At 42.0% G+C, this 19,179-nt stretch overlaps 1 protein-coding gene across 2 annotated transcripts in view; it reads left to right on the top strand.

The window, feature by feature from the left end:
- Positions 1–4,479: 4,479 nt before the first annotated feature.
- THBS4 (thrombospondin 4) overlaps positions 4,480–19,179 on the top strand; it is a 56,282-nt gene continuing 41,582 nt past the window's right edge. Inside the window, exons 1-3 of one of the 2 annotated variants that reach the window (XM_053912216.2) lie at positions 4,480–4,577; positions 4,792–5,222; positions 12,155–12,358. In XM_053912216.2, the coding sequence (XP_053768191.1) occupies positions 5,138–5,222; positions 12,155–12,358 (289 nt within the window). In that variant the 5' untranslated portion in view covers positions 4,480–4,577; positions 4,792–5,137. Of the gene's footprint in view, positions 4,578–4,791; positions 5,223–12,154; positions 12,359–14,822; positions 14,917–19,179 lie in introns of those variants that run through there. The other variant, XM_045197806.3, reaches the window with a different exon arrangement.

The following is a 19,179-nucleotide window of genomic DNA, read 5'->3' as shown; positions in this document are numbered from 1 at the left end:
TTTGATTGTTTTGACGGTGCTTGAAACTCAGCACGGCCGTGCCAAATCATCCTCTGCCCTCATAACTCGGGGAATGGCACTATAGTACGCCAAGCTGCCAGGTCAGAACCCCAGACATCAGGACGAGTTCTTCCCTTACTTTGTCACGTGGAGACTGCCTCCTTCCTTCACAACCCCAAATGAAAAGCCAGCTCTTCTAATTTTTCTCTAGATTTTATTAATTTTTAGAGAAGGAAAGGGAAAGAGAGGGAGAGAAGCATCAATGTGTGGTGGCTCTCTCACGCCCCCGACTGAGGACCTGGCCACAACCCCAGCGTGTGCCCTGACCTGACTGGGACTCGAACCAGTGATTCTTTGGTTTTCAGGCCAGCACGCAGTCCACTGAGCCACACCAACCAGAGCTGAAAAACCCTTTCTAACTCACTCTAACTACAAGCTGCTTTCTTCTCAACATTTCCTTATTTCTTAGAACACATGTCTATTACAGCCCTTTTTATGTTGTTTATATTATCTGTTTGTCTGATAGGCTATGAGCTGGAGAACTGGGTCTCATCCACCTTTGTATGCCCACTGTGGAACACAGTGCTGGGCACATGCTAGAAGACTTTCAATAAACATTTGTTGAATTAATAAATGGACATACAGTAACTATATGGTGGTAACTGATTACATTAATGAGAAAAAATTCTAATTAAGATTTCATGCCTGATTAGCAAATATTCTAACACAATACTTGGTCCATGATTGGATAGCAAACCCACATAACTGTTCAATTTAGAGTTGAAAAAACTGCATATATCTACTTCAGCTGCTTTACGAGCACGTTAGGGCTCATTTGCAATCAGCAGTACCAATTTCCCTATTGAAAACTGACTACTAAAACCTTGCATGTGTTAGTTCTTTTTGTTAGGTTAAACATGCTCCCCCCACCCAAATTCAAGTAATATTATTCATTTGCTTACAAAACTTTTCCCTCATAGATTAACTTTGATCGATTCAAATCAAATTAGCCCAAATTCTAAACTCCAAATGAATAGAATTTTAGCATATTTTGCAAGTTTGCTTTACATCCTATTATTTCATTGCACGCTGCATCATATTTCCATCGCAAACACCGTCAGACGGCTGGCACTAATCCGGGGATTTTTCTGGCACCATGATCCTTGTTGTCGCTGGACAGTGAGGAAACCACCAGGCAGGTGGACTGACGTACTATTTAGTGGAGTGGTTACTTTAAGAAATGCTGGTTGTCAAAACTCTCTCTGGACTTCAGGTTAGGTTGACATAGTTATTATTTGTAACAAATGTCCTCACAGCTGCATTTCTGGCTCTTTTTCTAAGGAATTTTTACACAGTTTTAATAAAGTATGTTTTAAAAGTTTAATGAGAGTTTTTTAATAGTCTACCCTTAGTGAGATTGAAACAGAGTGATTTTACACACTTTACTTTCTTCACTGATCTTTAGTGCCTAATTGCTAAAGCAAAATATGCTAAAAATTCGGGGGGGGGGGAAGTTTTTTACTTTCAGTTGCACACTAATCAAAAGCCCCCTGCTTCATTTACTGGGCTCTTATTTGAATTTGCTAGTTTCTAGAGAAGCAGTTTTCCTGTCACCTAATCAAGCACCTCCTTTGTTATTAACGTGGAACTAAGTAGTAGCCCAAAGTCTACTGTTTTCCAGCACTGTGGCACAAAGTCATCACACGTTACAGTGTAAACTCTAGTTCCTTTATACAACCTTTAAATGTTAATAACTATCTTTCATTTCTACTCCCTTCAAGAATTCAAGTGAAAAACTTGACAGAACTAATGATAACTTTAAACAAATACCAATGAACAAATATGTATAAAGCTTCTACTTAGTCATGCCAAACGGCAATAATATGAGCAACTTCTCCCACTTCTAAAGAACACAGAAGCCACACCCAAAACTGGGTTTGCATGTTGAGATCGATGATGACGCCACATAGGCAGCAAAAGGGTTTGAAAAGGTTATTACTCACACAGTGAGGAGAGAGCAGGATGGTCTGAAAAGGGCCTGAGAGAGCAGGGCATGTAGAAGAGTTTTGCGGGTTCCATGGTGTTTAGGGGAGCGGGCTGGGGTGAGGGCTCCCCTGCATGCTCTAGGGCTTGCACAGTTTGAACTTCCTGCCAGCACCAAAGGAGGGAGCACCCAAGCTTTCTTAACTGTGTGCCCAGATGTAGCACTGAGGGGAAGGGAGATGTAGAGCTTAAAAGCTGTCAGCAAACGTCAAAAATGAAGTCATGCCCTGTGTTAACAACAGTTAGAAATGGAAGGAAACCCAGTATATCAGTTATCTATTGCTACAATGTTACATAACAAACAGCCCCCGAATCTTAATGGCATACAAAAATAATGTTGATTGCTCATGTCTGGAGTCACCTAGACAACTCTGCTCACCCTGCCTGAACCCACTCACCTGTCTGAGTCAGCTGTCAGCTGCCCTCAGCTGGCTTTGCCCAGGCTGACTGTGGTGACTCAGCTCTGCTCCACGTCTCTCATCCTCTAACAGGCTAGCACAGCCACGCACGCTATTGTGACAAAGGCAGAGGTACAGGAGGAAGCAAGCCCAATCACCCACGCTCTTTTTAAGTTTCTTCTTGTGGCACTTTGGCTAAAGTCCTACTGTCCAAGTTAGTTAGATGGTGAAGGCTATGGTCAAAATGAGAGGCAAAAGATGTGTATACAGAGGAGCACAGAATTGAGGCCATTTTTACAACTTGCCACACAAATGAATTACTAACAGATCACAACCCCTTACCCTACTTTACCATGTTAAGAAAAGTAAAGACAATTCAATGACAAAGCTGCTCACTTTTGAGTGCTGGGCACTGTACTGGAAGTGGGGCTACAAAAGCGAATGAGATAGTGCTGAGGAGCACAGAGTATACTGGGGGAAAGTAAGCAAATAAACCAATATATTATTAAAATAAATTAAAATTAAGTGATAAGTGCAACAACAGATATTCTAATGAGGTGGCATAGAAAAGAAGCTGATTAACTCTTTCACCTCCTTTACCATAGATTTCATAGCCGATCTAATAAATTTTATCATAATAAAACTTCCTCTTAATTCTGAGGACACAAAGAAAAAGCTGACTGAGATTTCCCAGTGAGTGGCTTCATTAAAATTCAGGCTCTTTAGAAGCAAGACGAGAGCCTAAATCTGTTAGGCCAGCAGAAAGTCATTTGATTGTCTTCTTGCTCAGTTACACTTAGTAGTCATCCAGTTCCATCCAACATTTATTGTGTACCTAGCCGTGCAAGCTAATTTCTTGAGAATTGGCTAGGAACTGGGGATGCCTAAAGAAAATGACTTCAAAAACACCAAAGTGACTGAAAAATGGTATCTGCCTTCAAGGAGCTTGTAGTCTAGTCCTGCTTAAGGGTTTGAAAAGGTTATTACTCACACAGTGAGGAGAGAGCAGGATGGTCTGAAAAGGGCCTGAGAGAGCAGGGCATGTAGAAGAGCTTTGCGGGTTCTATGGTGTTTAGGGGAGCGGGCTGGGGCCCTCAAGTCATCTCTGTATAAAACATGTACAAGCAAAGCTGTTCCTGAAACAGAAGTTGGGGGTCTGGAGCCCCCTCTGACCCAGGCCACTCCTAGAGGCACAGTTTGGGGACCTGAGGATTCTCTAGGCTAATCCATGTCACTAGATTATGGTCATATTGCTGGAAACATGTACATTCTGTCTCCTCAGTACTCTCGAACGTAGACGTGCCGTGGCCCATTCATACAGTGACGTTAGTGTAATGCGGCATTAAACGAAGCCTGGATTAGAATTCTATTAGACCTCAAATGCAAAAGAGCTCCGGAGGTAGCTCGGGAATCTCAGGGTCATTAGCTCTAAGTAGAATCCTAATTGGTGAGGGGTTACTCTAGCACAGTTTGGAAATAAGCTGATGAGTTAATCTTCCACCTCCTGCCAGATAGCTTCTTAACCTTTGAAAGAAATCCTTTGAGACACAAAGATAGGGTAGAAATTCTTGGCTGGATCTTCTCCAATAGTCAAAGGGAAAAGTTTGCCATTTTCTGACATATTTTTCTTCCAGTTAATCCACATTATTTTTAAGGGGCTTTGCTTAGAAGGAAGACTAATTGCTTATGTTTCTTCCCTCTCTTTCAGGTCCTACTCTTATACCTCTGAACTGTTGCATGGGATCTTTTGGGAGGGTGGAACAGAAGTGGGCAGACAGAAAGTGAATTGAAAATAAATTCTCCATAAAACAGCACTGTAAATGGTTCTGTCTGGACTGATTCCTTGAGATGTGTTTTATTTCCTCTAAAAAAACACATAAAGACTTTCAAACTTTCACTGTTCAGGTCTCAAAACTTGATAAGAAAAAAAATTCAACATTTGAAGTATTCAAGAAAAGCTTGAAGAAATGAAAGCAACCAACTGCTCTCTGGACCACTTTAGGAGAAAAGTTCCTGGAGAGCCTTCAGGTTTCATTCAGAAGGGAGCCCAAAAGAACGTTAAAACTTGTCCGAACGACGTTCTAAAACAAAAGGAGTACAAGAGGTGGCGGAACTGATGGTGTCCCAAGCTAGCAGGTCAGTGTAGCTTTCTTCGTCCTTTTGCCCTTTTCTTCCCCTTCATCTCCACCCTGTCTGCCTGTGAGCCCTCACCAGCCCCCCACTGCCCATTCTCTCCTCCCGCCTCCGAAGTCCCTCGCCATCCGAGGTTGCCTCCACGCCCACCCGAGGACTGGAAAGGTCCGGGGCTCCTGCGCGTCCCCACACTCAAGCCTCCCTCTCCTCCTCCCAGGCTCCCCATTCCGGCCGCCCCCACTCTTCCCGGCAAAAGAGGATCCCGGCCAAGGGGGCCGCCCCAGCCTCGGCCCTCCCCCTCCCTGGGACCCGCCGGGCCATAAAGCGCCTGGCTGGGCCGCCCAGCGCAGTCGACAGCGCACCAGCTCTGCGTGGCGCCGAGACGCGAGTGCAGCCCCCGACGGCACCCCGGGACGCCGGTCCTGCTCCGGCCCCGCACCGCGCACCCTTCACCTGCGCCGCCACCCGCGGTCCCACCCAGACGCCGCGAGCTGCTGGAGGACAACGAGGCAGGACCTGCGCTGCCGTCGCTGCCGGGCGCCCGGGGAGCAGGGAGAGCCAACATGCGGGCACCAGGCGGAGCCGCCCTCCTGCTGCTGCACCTGGCCCTGCAGCCGTGGCTGGGGGCCGGCGCCCAGGCCCCCCAGGGTAAGTGGGCTCGAGCTGCGGCGGGGTGACCCGCCCAGGCCCCTCATTCGGGGGGCCCGCCGGCCGGAGCTACGCTTGGGCGAGTGGGGGGACCAGCTCCGCGGCTTGGCTTCTGGGACCTCCCTGGGCACCTCTGTGTCTCTCTGAGGCCCGAGTCAAAGCGTTTTGTGATTGGAAGCCGTGATTGTATTACTGAATTTCGGAGACTCCATTATCCAGCAATGAGACCCATTCCTTAAACAAGGGTTTTGGGGACGCACAACTTATTTTCAGTGGACGGAAAGACGCACGGTTCACTAGCTGACCCACCACACGGCCCTAGACCTCTATCTAACAGGCCCCGTCTGGGGAGTAGCCTGAAACCGGGTTCTGCCCCTTCATCTCAGTCTGGCCGGCCTACGCCTCTCCCTTTGTCCCCTAAGTCCTTCCCTCGGGCGGGAGCGACCTTCACCCAGACGGTCGGAGACCTGCATCCCCGAGAGCGGCGCAGCATTCTTCCCTGCGCCCTGCCACTCGCGTTCCTGCTCTGGCTTTGCCTGGACGCCAACACCTCCTTAGGGAGTTGGCTTCATCCCTCCATTCCTAAGATAAGCAGAACAGAAGGGCCGAGACATCGGTCTTTATGAAGAAGTAAAAATTCGATAAATCCAGTGAAAAGACGCCTGGGTAAACCGCAAGCCCCTTTGTCAGATGGGATGAAAATAACCATCAGGCAGACAGCAATTAAGCTTAAACAGAATTTTTTTGTAAAGGCCAAAAGGAAGAAATTATTGGGTTGACCAAAAAGTCCATTTAGTTTTTTCCATAAAATAAAAGACACATTTTTCATTTTCACCAATAACGTTATAGATTTGGATAGTTTCAGTATGTTGGCTATCTCCCGTTGTTGGCTTCTGATGGGCAGAGGCCAGGGGTGCTGCCAAACATCTTCCAGTGCGTAAGACAGCCCCACAGCAGAGACTTATTTGGCCAAAATGTCAGTAGTACCAAGAAACTTCACAAACCACTTTTGACATGTTCAGTCAGTCACAGCACCTTCTCCACACACTGAACAAATCTTTTTGCATGTTTCTGTTGCATTTCTACCTTTCTTGAAATAATAAAGCATAATACACCAAAAATGTCGCTTATTTTCTTCCATCTTCAATATTAAAAGGGCTGCACAAAAATTCACCAATTTTGATTTTTTAAATGCGCACTGACACGACAGCTGTCACCATACAATCTAACAAAATTTTGAGTGAAGTTGAAAAGGGAAAGATTTATATGATCTGAAAAGAAACCAGAGTAAGAATGAAACTGAAGACTAAGCTCTACTAGAGCCATCTTATGGGGAAAAACTAAACGAACTTCTTGGCCAACCCAATATTTAAGCAGGAAAAGATCTTAGGTGATGACCTTCACCTGTTTGAAAGGGATGCCTGGGTTGATTTATCACTCAGGAAATACAGCGGGAAGGGAAGGTTACCCCTCACTAGGCCAGAATGTGAAGAAGGCCTGCGAGGGCCTTCCCGAACCCCTTCCCCTGCTGTTGCAGTCGTCGCCCGTTTAAACTTTGCATTTCGCCAGATCCCTTGTTCTTACCCCAGACCAGCCAACCAGAGGTGTAGCTTCAAGGGGCACTGTACTGCTTTTAGTCTGTGTTGATATGTTTGAAATGCTGTAGTCGATAATATTTATTCATTGTGACCTTGCTTCTAGGAAAAGAAAGCTTTTTATTTAATTGAAGTATAATGACATGTAATGTTAAATTAGTTTCAGGTGTACATGACTTGATACCGGTATATACTGCAAAATGATCACCAGAACAGTTCTAGTTAATATTAATCACCATACATAATTACAAAAGTTTTTTTCTTGTGATGAAAACTTTTGAGATCTACTTTCTTAGCGACTTTCGAATACACAGTACAGTGTTATTAACTGTAGTCACCATGCTGCACATTACATCCCTGTGACTTACTTATGTTATAACTGGAGGTTTGTACCTTTTGTCTCCTTCACCCATTTCTCTCATACGCACACACCCACCCCCACTGTCTGGAAACGACAAATCTGTTCTCGGTATCTATGAACTTGGGGTTTTGTTTTTTTGTTTTTTCCAGTTCCACATGTAAGTGAGATCTTACAGTATTTGTCTTTCTCTGTCTGACTTATTTCACTTGGCATAATACCTTCTAGGTCACAGGTGGCAGATGCAAGGCCGGAGGGCCCTCCACCTTGTTTGATCCGGCTGCACCTTGTTTCTTCTACCCGACAGCAGCGCCAAGCTCTCACTTAACTGCTAAGGAGTAGTTACATTTATACAGTCCTAACATTACACTCAGCCCTTTGGAGGCAACCGCGAGGCTGATTGGGCCTCCGGTGAAAATGAGTTTGATACCGCAATTCTAGGTCCATCCATGTTGTCACAAATGAGAATATTTCATTCATTTTATGACTGAATAATACTCCATTGTGTGTGTGTATATGTATATGTATACACACACACATATACACACATATATATACACCGTATTTTTTGTATCCCTTCATCCATCTGGGAACACTTAGGTTGTCTCCATATCTCAGCTATTGTAAATAATGGTGCAGTGAACGTGAGAATGCATGTATATTTTCAAGTTAGTGTTTTTGTGTTTGTTTTTTGATAAATGCCCAGAAATGGAATTGCTGGGCATATGGTAGTTTTATTTTTACATGTCTGAGGAGCCTTCATACAGTGTTCGGTAGTGGCTGCACCGGTTTACATTCCCGCTGGGGATGCATGGGTTACCTTTTCTCCACACCCTCACCAACGCTCCCAGTTTCTTATCTTTTTCATGAGCCTTTCTAACAGGTGTGAAGTGATAGCTCATTGTGGTTTTGATTTGCATTCAATTACTGGTGTTGAGCATCTTCACACGTACCCACTGACCACCTGTATGTCTTCTTTGGAAAAATGCCTATTCAGATTTTAGGCCTATTTGCAAATCATATTGGGGTCTTTTGCATGAGTCCTTTATATATTTTGGATATTAACTTATCAGATACATGATGTGCAAATATTTTCTCCCACTTGATAAGTCACCTTTTCATTTTGTTGATGGTCTCCTTTGCTGTGCAGAAGCTTTTTCGTTTAATGTAGTTCCACTTGTTTACACTTGCTCTTGTTACTGTTGGTGTCAGAAAGGCAGCTGTTCGACATAATTCTAAAGTTTGCTTATTGTGGACGTTATTAGGCAGGTTTGAATTTATAGGTATAGTATTTTAGGTTATATGAATTTTTGACATTCAAACACACTGCTTCCTGGTGAGCAACAGGAATGGATTTTGCTTCTGCTTAAACAGAGCTGCCTGTTTTCTTATTTTTTTTTAAATCCTCGCCAGATGATATGTTTATTGATTTTAGAGAGAGACAGGGAGAGAGAAGGAGACAGACAGACAGACAGACATTGATTGGTTGCCTTCCCTATGCTCCCTGACTGGGGATCAAACTTGCAACCTAGGTATGTGCCCTGATGGGGAATTGAACCCACGACCTTCTGGCGTATGGGACAACCAACTGAGCCACTTGGCCAGGGTGCCAGAGCTGCCTGTTTTATGCCGACTTGAAATCAGCCTGTACTACCTAAATTATCTGGTTAATGTAGTTGCCATAGACTATCTGATTAAGTCAAGTTTCTGATAAATTCTTTTATTGAGTTAATTACCTTGCAATTATCAGCTCAATTGGATAATTTGCTTATCTCCTTTCTCCTCTGAGCTAGCCTTGTTAGTCTTATTAGGATGTATTCAATTTCTATAACATGGTCCTTGGGTTCCTTGATAGCAGTAATTTCACCTCTAACACCAGAAGGTTGTGCTTGGATCCTGGTGCTATTACTAAAATGTAATAACATTACAAGAAAATTGTAGTGTCTCATTTCCTTTTCAAAACAGTATCCAAATTCATTAGTAACTAATCCTAACTCTGCCTCTTGAGAGAGAAGCCAGTGCATTAGATGGACAAAACAGATTGAAGAACGGGTAAATTTAGCTTGAGCTAATTTATGGGAGTGATCATAGTCAGAGCAAGAATCAGGAATTCTTATTTAGTTTTAAATGAAATTCCCATCCTTTAAAACACATCTCTTTTCTGAAGATGCCTTGTCCTGAATAGAACTTTTAAACATATTGCCCTCACTGGTGGAAATGTGGTTTCCAGTTCTCTGGAAATTTGAAAATTCTGTTTTTCTTTTGAAGTACAGTAACAGTAGTCCTCATGTTTTGGGGGAAGTGGGGTGCTCGGAGGAACATAATAGATGTCCTGCTTTGCGACATTTCTAGTAGTAAATTCATTATTGTGGAAGGTCCTGGGTCCAGGTGAAGGAGACAACACCGGTTCAGTCTGAAGACAGGTTGTCTTTTAAAAAGAGTAGACTTTCTAAGTAGATTTTGCCTGTTTGTTTTATAACTTTTATTTCTTTTTCTTAATATAAAAGCAACACATGTTCATCGTAAAAAACAAAAATAGAAAACTGGGTAAGCAAAAGAAAAGGAAATTTAAACATTGATAATCACAACCTGACCCAGAGATCACTACTACTATTCATGTTGGTATTTTGTTGTATTGTCTTTCAAATCTTTTTCTATGCAAACACATATATTTCAAATAGGATCCTGTTATGTGTAGTTTTATAATTTTTTCCAATTAATATACCATGAACATTTTTCCATGTCTGTAAGTATTCAGCTGCACTAACTTTATTAATAGATAATATTCCACTTTTTAGAAGGACCAAAATGTATTTATCCGGGGCTCTAACAGAAGCAGTGTTTTGATATTGTAACTAATAATTTGTTGGACAACAGCAGTGCCATAGGATGGCTCAATCTCTGTCAGGCCCTCTCTCTCTGCTAAGGACACTTTGTTTCATGACAAAGTGCTGTGCCAACAGAGCTTCAGGTTTCCCACCTCTTCCATTGAATTTTGACATAATTCCCTCCTTAGCAGAAATTCTAGAATTCCCACTGGTGGTAAATATCTTTGTACCTAAAGAATTGACCATGTTATCCATTATTTCCTTAGGATAAATTCCTTGAAGCAGACGCTAAGTCAAAAGCATGTACGCCTTAGGGCCTTTGATACTATTGTTTCAACTGTCTTCAAAATGTTTATTCTAATTAGATCTTACCCACCGGTATATGAGTTCCCATTTCCCTGAACCCTTACCAACAGTTAGGTATTATTGTGTTTATTGTGTTTGCAACGTAGTGTGAATAATATAATTTGGGTTAGCAATTCCTTCATCATTAGCTAAGCATATGAACATTTTTATGTAATTATTTGCCATTTTAACTCTTTTTCTGTACATTGCTTTTTCATGTTTTTTGCCCATTTTTCTATAAGGATATTTGTTTTATTGATTTTTTAAGAGCTATTTATAATTATGAATACTATGACACCTTTAGTAACCAGATTATTGTGTCTAGGAGACAGCTATGGAATTGTTCAAACAATATTTGCATAAACCAACAGAAATACTAAGTACCTTATAGTGAGTAAGACCCAAATTTGGCCATTGCCTTTTAAATAACTCTAGATGTACTCTCTTATACGTTTCTTAAATATTAAAAAGTTGGAGAGAAAGTGCTGCTGGCTTGATCAAAAGCAACTTATCCCTGGCCATTGTGGCTCACTCAGTTGGTTGGGCATTGTTCCATAAAACAAAGGGTTGTTGGTTAGATTCCCAGTCAGGGAACACGCATAGGTTTGAGGTTTGGTTCCCTGTTGGGGGGTAGTAGGGATGGGGGGGGGAAGCAGCCAATCAATGTTTCTCTCCATCTCTCTCTCCCCCGCTTCTTCTCTTTCTTAAAAAAAAAAAAGCGGCAACTAGTTTTGTATATCAACTCCGTCAGTCAGGTTACAGTCAAGAAATAAAGACCACATTGTTTTGTTTTGTTTCTGCATTGGAATTTTTTAACAGAGAAATGTTGGAGAGCTGTAAATGCACAAAGGGAATATTTAGGTCTCACAAAGGTAGGAAACCACCTTTTTTTTTAAAAAAAAGATTTACATTCTTTTTTTTAAAGATTTTAATTTATTTTTAGAGAGAGGGGAAGGGAAGGAGAAAGAAAGAGAAACAGCAATGTGTGGTTGCCTATCAAGCACCTGCTACTGGGGACCTAGCCCGCAACCCAGGCATGTGCTTTGACTGGGAATCAAACCAGCAACCCTTTGTTTCACAGGTCCACACTCAATCCACTGAGCTATGTCAGCCAGGGCCACTTTTCTGACCCTTTGTCTCCCCTCACATCCATGCTGTATGCTGCATTCCCTGTGTCTAGAAAAATACAATTGGCTGTGGTCTAGGAGGTGCATGAAGAACCCTAAGGACACCAGAAATTCACTACTTGGGAAACTAAGAAAAGCAATGCCTTGGGTCTTTCACCTTGCCCCCCTTGTACTTTAAGCCTTCAGTGCTTTGCCCCACAGGCATTTTCAGAGCCACTTCTTCAGCCAAATGCAATTCAGGTCTTGCAAACTTAGTCTTTTCCTGGGAGCTATAACCTAGTGGTAAATATTGTGCTATATTTCTTCTGGTTCAAATGTCCAGCCACTGTAAGCTAAAGAACTGGGGACTTTGGCAACATGGAAAATGACTACAACATTAGTGTACACTACTTTATAGCTTTCTGTCAAGTTGTCCACCCTCAAAAAACAGTGTTTGCCCCAAAGTTAAACCTTTGGGATATTTGTTTTATTGATTTTTTAAGAGCTATTTATAATTATGAATACTATGACACCTTTAGTAACCAGATTATTGTGTCTAGGAGACAGCTATGGAATTGTTCAAACAATATTTGCATAAACCAACAGAAATACTAAGTACCTTATAGTGAGTAAGACCCAAATTTGGCCATTGCCTTTTAAATAACTCTAGATGTACTCTCTTTCTCTCCATTCTCCCCAGTTTTTGACCTTCTCCCATCCTCCAGCCAGAGGCTGAACCCAAGTGCTCTGCGGCCAATCCTGACAGACCCCACCCTGAATGAGGTCTATGTCATCGCCACCTTCAAGCTGCAGACTAAGAGTTCTGCCACCATCTTTGGCCTTTACTCTTCAACGGACAACAGCAAATATTTTGAATTCACTGTGATGGGACGCTTAAATAAAGGTAAGCAAGTTTGCAGAAATCATTTGCTTAAAAATCCTCGTTTTTCATTCCAGGATTTGAGATCTACTTTTCTTAACATGGTTCCCTTGTACAATTCTTTTTCTCATCCACTTTTCCTTTCAGTTTTCAACACCAAATTCTTCTAATTATACATTCACCTATAAAGGGAGTTTGAATTGATGTCGAGAGAAAGAATGAAGAATTGCCTGTGGCCAAAATGCCCTCTGACATTGTCCCTCATGTAATTCTGGATCCAGTTCTGGAAGGGATTGGACCCAAGACAATTAGGCCACTATCTTGGTCAGCTCAGGCTGCTTATAACAAACACCATAAGGTGGCTTGGCCCGCAGACATTTGTTTCTTACAGTTCTAGAAGCTGGTAAGTTCAAGATCAAGGTGCCAGCAGATTCAGGTTCAGGTGAGAACCTGAGTTCTGGCTTGTAGACAGCCCCCTTCTCACTGTGTCCTCTCATGACCTTTGCTCACCGCGTGCTGCTGGGGGGGAGAAAGAGCTTTTTGCCTTCCTTTTCTTATAAGGATACCAATACCATCATGGAGGTTCCACCCTCATGACCTAATCTAAATCTAATTACCTCCCAAAGGCCCAGTTCCCAATACCATCACATTGGGGGTAGGGCTTCAACATAGGGATGTTAAGGGAATACAAACATTGAAGCATTATAGTCACCCACACCATTTTATGTTCCCTCGGAAGCATGTCACCTAGCAGACCTACTGCATTTTGCTGCGTATAATACACTTCCATGTATAATGCACTCCCGCATTTTTGGCCCAAATTTTCAGAAAAAAAATCTTTTGTTCTAATTTTTAATTCAATTATTTATTTATTTATGTTGAGAAAAAAACCTGATCATCGTATTCCAGGGTATTATTTTGCATACAGATACCATTGTTGCTTTCTACAGTTACACTTCTAATGCATAAGCATAAATAAAAAAATTAGCCCTAGCTGGTGTAGCTTAGTGGACTGAGCACTGGACTGGGAAGCAAAGGTTGCTGGTTCAATTCCCATTCAAGGCACATGCCTGAGTTGTGGGCCAGGTCCCCACTAGGGGGCACTTGAGAGGCAACTACACATTGATGTTTCTTTCCCTCTCTCCCTCTCTTCCCCATTCTCTAAAAATAAATAAATAAAATCTTTTATTTATTTATTATTCTAAAAAATTTAAAAACATTTTATAGATATGGAATTAGTGCTGCCCATGTATAATGCACATCCTTATTTTTCCCTCAAAAATTGGGGCAAAAAAAATTGTGTATTATACATGGCAAAATATGGTAACTCCCAGCTCTGCAAACACCTTCCCGGACTTGAAGGAGAAACTGTACCTCAGCCAGTAGAACTAAATGAGCAGCTCTCTTTTCCACCTCTTTTGTGCCAGTTTACACAGGTCTGTCACCTGTTCAGTCCCTCTACTGTTAAATGTTTTACTGTCAAAATGAGTTACTACAAGCACTAAAAAATGACTCTCAGAGAAAAAGGTCACTATTTTTTCATCCCTTTCCCTTCCATCCATGCCCTGGGGACAGCACCTGTTCCTGCTTATTGAGGAATGTGACAGATACATGCTTTGCTTTTAATAAAAAAAAAATTTAAAAGATGACCAGTCCTTCTGGCTAGATTTTATATTTATTTCAATTTGCTTTACAAAGAATATAGATACTTAAAGTGCTCCAGAATCTTAGATTCTAATTGTGACTGAACACTTAAGTCAGCAGGCTTTAGGAGCTGGAAGACATTCCTAATCCTTAGCTTTCATGGGACTGTAGAGTTAAAAGCAAGAAGGAATGAGATTTTAACCCCTTCCTTCATGTCCAATCCCAGCATCCTCTCTCCCTTCTCCCAGCCCACTCACAAGTCCGCATTCTCTGTGCCTCACAGCCTCTCAGGTTGTGGTGAGGTTTTACAAAACAGAGTCTGGGGACACAGGTCATGGTTCAACCATTCCTTCTTCCTTTGCCCCATCCTTAGCCCTGATGGGACGTGATTTTACCCATCTCTCTGCCTGGAATCAGCCCTGTTTTGCCTGACACTTCTGGAAGGTACTGCTCATCTAACAACCCAGCTACTGAGTCTGTGCTCTGTAAAAGCCACCCTTCTTCATCTGAAGATCAGTAGCTGTTCACTGAACTGTCTGTTTAAACACATGGAAGATTTTTCTTTTAGCTTTCTTAGCCTAGTGGTTAAAAGGCCCTCTGTAAAGGGCCTTTAACTCTGCTTCTAACTCTTCACCCTCACTGAATCTCACCCTCACTTTCTAAATTGGCCAGCATGTGTGAACCCATTGTGGACAGTCTGTGTTGCCTGGAAACACAAGGAAGCAGATTACCCTGAACTGATTCTTTCTGTTTAGTGAGCAAGGGTAATGCTAGATATATGGGCAGGTAGATGGGTAGGTAAGAGGGTTGTTCGTTTGTTTCCTTTGAAGAATCACCAATTATGTGATTCCACTATAAATCCTGGCTGATCACCACGCTAGAGGAGAAGATGAAAGGGGTGATGAATACCTCTGCACCGCTCCCCCGACCTATTAGAGGTGAGCAATAGCTCTTAGACAATATTTTTTAAAAAAGAGTCTGAGCCCTGGCTGGCATGGCTCAGTGGATCGAGTGCTGGCCTGCAAACTGAAAGGTGACTGGTTTGATTCCTGGTCAGGGCGCATGCCTGGGTTGCAGGCCAGGTCCCTGGTTGGGGGCATGTAAAAGGCAGACAATCCATGTATCTCTCATATATCTCAATATTTCTCTACCTCCCCTACCCCTCCTCTTCCCCTCTCTCTAAAAATAAATAAAATATTTTTTTAAAGAGTCTGAAAACAATCCACAAATGAAAATTCTCAGAAAACAAAGAGGAATTGATAGTAGTATTACAGTTTAGAGAGTTGAAGAATGTAACGTAAGGAAATTTCACTGGAGCAAAAGGAAAAAGTACAGAGATTTCTCATCACTGGTGAATCTGAAAGTTCTAGGAAGGAACAGCAGCAGCCCATGCTGAGTGGAACATGAAAAAGTGACTGGGTTCATCAGGTCCAAGGGAAAGACATGACATGGGTGGTGACTCCCCACTGCGATATTCAGGGTTGGGCCATACAGGCCTGACATAATTTACAGGAGAGGGGAGGATCGTCCTGGAAGGTGAGCCCCAGTCATTACCCAGCTGGCAAGGGTAATCTGTCCTTTTGACTTGCATGGAAGACCGTGAAACAAGAAATCAAGATGTGTCTGTACTAACATAAAACACCTGAGTAGGAAATAGGACCCATCTTTTGCTCCCTTAAAGGCCGAGCTTTGGGAGTGGGTGACTACACAGATAGTGCCAAAGAGCAGGATTTGGTTGTCTGGGCCCTCAGAGGGTTCCTACAATCAACTAAAGTGTAACCATGAAGACTGCGAAGAACAGGTTTGCCACTGAGCAATCTGCTTCTACTCATACTCTCCAAGTCATCTTACCCATAATGACCTCATTACTATTTACAAAGCATAATAACTTGGATCAAGTTATTCCTGACACCAGAGACCTTTTGTGGCTTCCCATTCCAAAGTACATGAGATATAAACACCCCAGCTGTGCATTCAGGGCTTTCCACTGCATGACCCCCAACCAGCCTTTCCAGTTTATCTGTCCTTCCAACCCTCCATGCAGCCATATCCGTCATCTCGATGAGCCAACTACCATTCCCTGGACCCATTCCTGCTGTGGTTCCTTCTCCATCCTGTGCTCTTGGCCTCTGCCCCCCCATACACATCCTGCACCACCTCCAGAGAACAAAATCCTACACATGCAAGACCTAGCTCAAACTTTTTCTTACACCTTTCCTTATTTGACTTTGTATCTCTATGGGAGGCACTTATCTTAGTTTGCCTTATACTTGAATTACTTCCAGGTCTTATCTCCCTCAAATCACCTTTGTGATGAAAATAAGCATTCTATAGAAACCATGTGACTGGATAGAAGATATGGTTGATGCTTTTCTAATATCTGGCACGGAGGCAACTTTCCAGTTAAGTATCTCACATTTGAGTCACAGTTGAAAATCTTACTCTGTCACCATGCACACAGCTCTGAATTGCTCTTGGTTGCAATTGCTGTCTCTGAAGTGGGGATGCAATAATGGTTGCTTCACAGGTTCATTGCAAGAGGTGAATTATATAAAGTATAATTACTGTAGACTGTGAATCTCAATAAGGGTGTCAGGTTCTTTTAGAAGGAAAGAAAAGAGGAAGGAGAGAGGAAGAGAGAGAGATCTCTCTAAGCAACTTCCAAAGATGATTTGGTGAATTCTTCTTGGCTTGCCTTGATGAAAGTTTCCCCTTTTAGAAAAAGCAAGTGAGAACTGCTTCTTTTGTTGTTATTTTTACTTTTTTTCATTTAAAATTTACACTTAACATTATTTTATGTTTCAGGTGTCCAACATAGTGATTAGAAAATCATATATACTTTACAAAGTGTTCCCCTCAAGATTAAGAGAAACAAAACTCATAGACACAGACAATAGTATGGTGATTACCAGAGGGAAAGGGGGTGGGAGCCAGTAGAGGAGGGTAAAGGGGAGATAGCTGGTGATGGAAGGAGATTTGACTTGGGGTGGTGAACACACAATACAATACACAGATGAGGTATTGTAGAATTGTACACCTGAAACCTATATAAGTTTATTAACCAATGAAACTCAAATAAAAAAAAGCAAAGTGTTCCCCTCAATATTTCCAGTTCCCACCTGGCACCGTACATGGTTATTATATTATCACTGTATTTTCTATGCTGTACTTTATATCCCTGTGACTCTTTTTGTAAGTACCAATCTGTACTAAGAACAGTCTTAATTTGATCTCCACAGAAGAACAACTTGTTGGTGTGGAAACGAGGGGAATCCCAGGACTTTGCAGGACTGGAGAGTCGGTCAAGCTCCTAAGCCTAAGCTCTGGAGATGTCAGGTAGTTTAGAGTAGTGGTTCTGAAGGCCGTGAGCTAAAGAGAGAGCTGTAGCTTGGGAGAGATGGAAGAGTTTAAAAATTAGAATTCGGAAACCAATAATGATGGGTAAAAAATGAAGTCTCTCAAACATTCATAATAATATTTATGGAGCCCCGATAATGTACCAGGACTGTGTGAAAGGCTCAACACTCATTTTCCCTTTTAACTTTCACAATATTCTTATTCTTATGAGCTCAATTTTAAAGTGGCTATCTATAGAAAATGAAAGAATTTTAGTGAAATTAGGATAAACCCCCAGTGGGGTATGTTATTATTCATGTATTTTATGATTACCTGGAAAAGAAAGCTGGGATTATTTGAAGACAAATAGGTTTACTAAAAATAAGTCATGCCAACTTTTCATGTAAGTAAATTTTCTAAGCTGATAGATCAAAAAGATGCAGCGAGCATAGTGTATCTTCACTTCAGAAAAGATATTAAAAGTTATTAAGTTGCTCATTATACCTTTCTGAGTAATATTAAAAGAATGAGCTAGATAAATAGTACTGTTAGGAGTTGGGAAGTTGCTTTATAGAAAAGTATCAGGGTGTTTTGACAAGTCTCTATCTTGGATATTTAACTGTTCAACTTATTAATGACTTAGACAGTATTTTATCATGTTTGTAATTGGCACAAAGCTAGAAAAGACAGCTGAACATACTGGATGCCGTGATCAAGGTTTATAAGGCCCTACCAGACTGATAAAATATGCCACCAACAGTCAGATGAAATTTAACAAGAAAAAGATGTAAGTCCACCACCTAGGAGTGAAAAGTAAACTGCAGAAGTACAGGATGTGTGAAGTCTATGTCAAGAGTTCCATTCAGCAACATTTAGAACCAATCAGTGTTGAGCACAGCACCTGACAAAGTAGTTGCTCAAAAATGTTTGCTGATTGAATGGACAAACAGATACAGTGGATTTAAAAAGTTCCTTCGATTATAGCTGTGTTAATGCATACGTGTGGCCAGATAAGGGAGCTAATACAGTAGTCCCACTGTACTCTGAATTGTCTAGGCCACATGTAGAATATTGTGTCTAGTTCTGGACACATTTCACAGGGACACTGACCAGTCAGAGATTACCTTGAGAGTAACCCAAACAGCACCCCATTGGACCCCATTTTTTTACCACATCTTTAGGCAAAAAGTTAAAGGAATTGGAAAAATCAAAGAGCCAGACAGAAGACATGAGAGAGAGAAAAGTTGACTTAAAATATGTGAAGAATACCGTTTGGATTGAGAATAAGATTAAACCTGTCTATAGCTCTGACGAGGAAAATTAGGACCCATTGGTGGAAGCCAGAGGTCAGAGGAACCAAATACTGGCTCTGCATTAGGAAAATCTTGGAGGGAAATCCGAAAGTGATATGGTTTTCTCCACAAAGTAATGGGTTCCTTGTTACTGGAAATGTGTGGGAGAGGTTGCATTTGTGTTGAAAGAATTTGTGAAGTGAGGTATTAACCTGGATGACTCATACTCTGTGGCTCTTCTAAGGCTAGAGAGGTTCCATGGGCAAAGGACCTGAACAGACACTTCTCCAAGGACATAGAGAGGGCCCAAAGTCACATGAAAAGGTGCTCAATATCACTAACCTTCAGAGAGATGCAAATTAAAACCACAATGAGATACTACTTCACACTGGTCAGAAAGACCATCAATAAATCAACAAACAACAAGTGCTGGAGAGGTTGTGGAGAGAAGGGAACCCTAGTGCACATTTGATGGGAATGCAGACTGGTGCAGCCACTGTGGAAAACAGTATGGAATTTCCTCAAAAAACTAAAGATGGAGCTGCCTTGCAATCCAGTGATCCCACTGCTGGG

The sequence above is a fragment of the Desmodus rotundus genome, chromosome 1, assembly GCF_022682495.2.
Source record: "Desmodus rotundus isolate HL8 chromosome 1, HLdesRot8A.1, whole genome shotgun sequence".
Taxonomy (NCBI): Eukaryota; Metazoa; Chordata; class Mammalia; order Chiroptera; family Phyllostomidae; genus Desmodus; species Desmodus rotundus.
The sequence above is the reverse complement of the archived record's forward strand: the minus strand, read 5'-3'. Positions and strand labels throughout refer to the sequence as shown.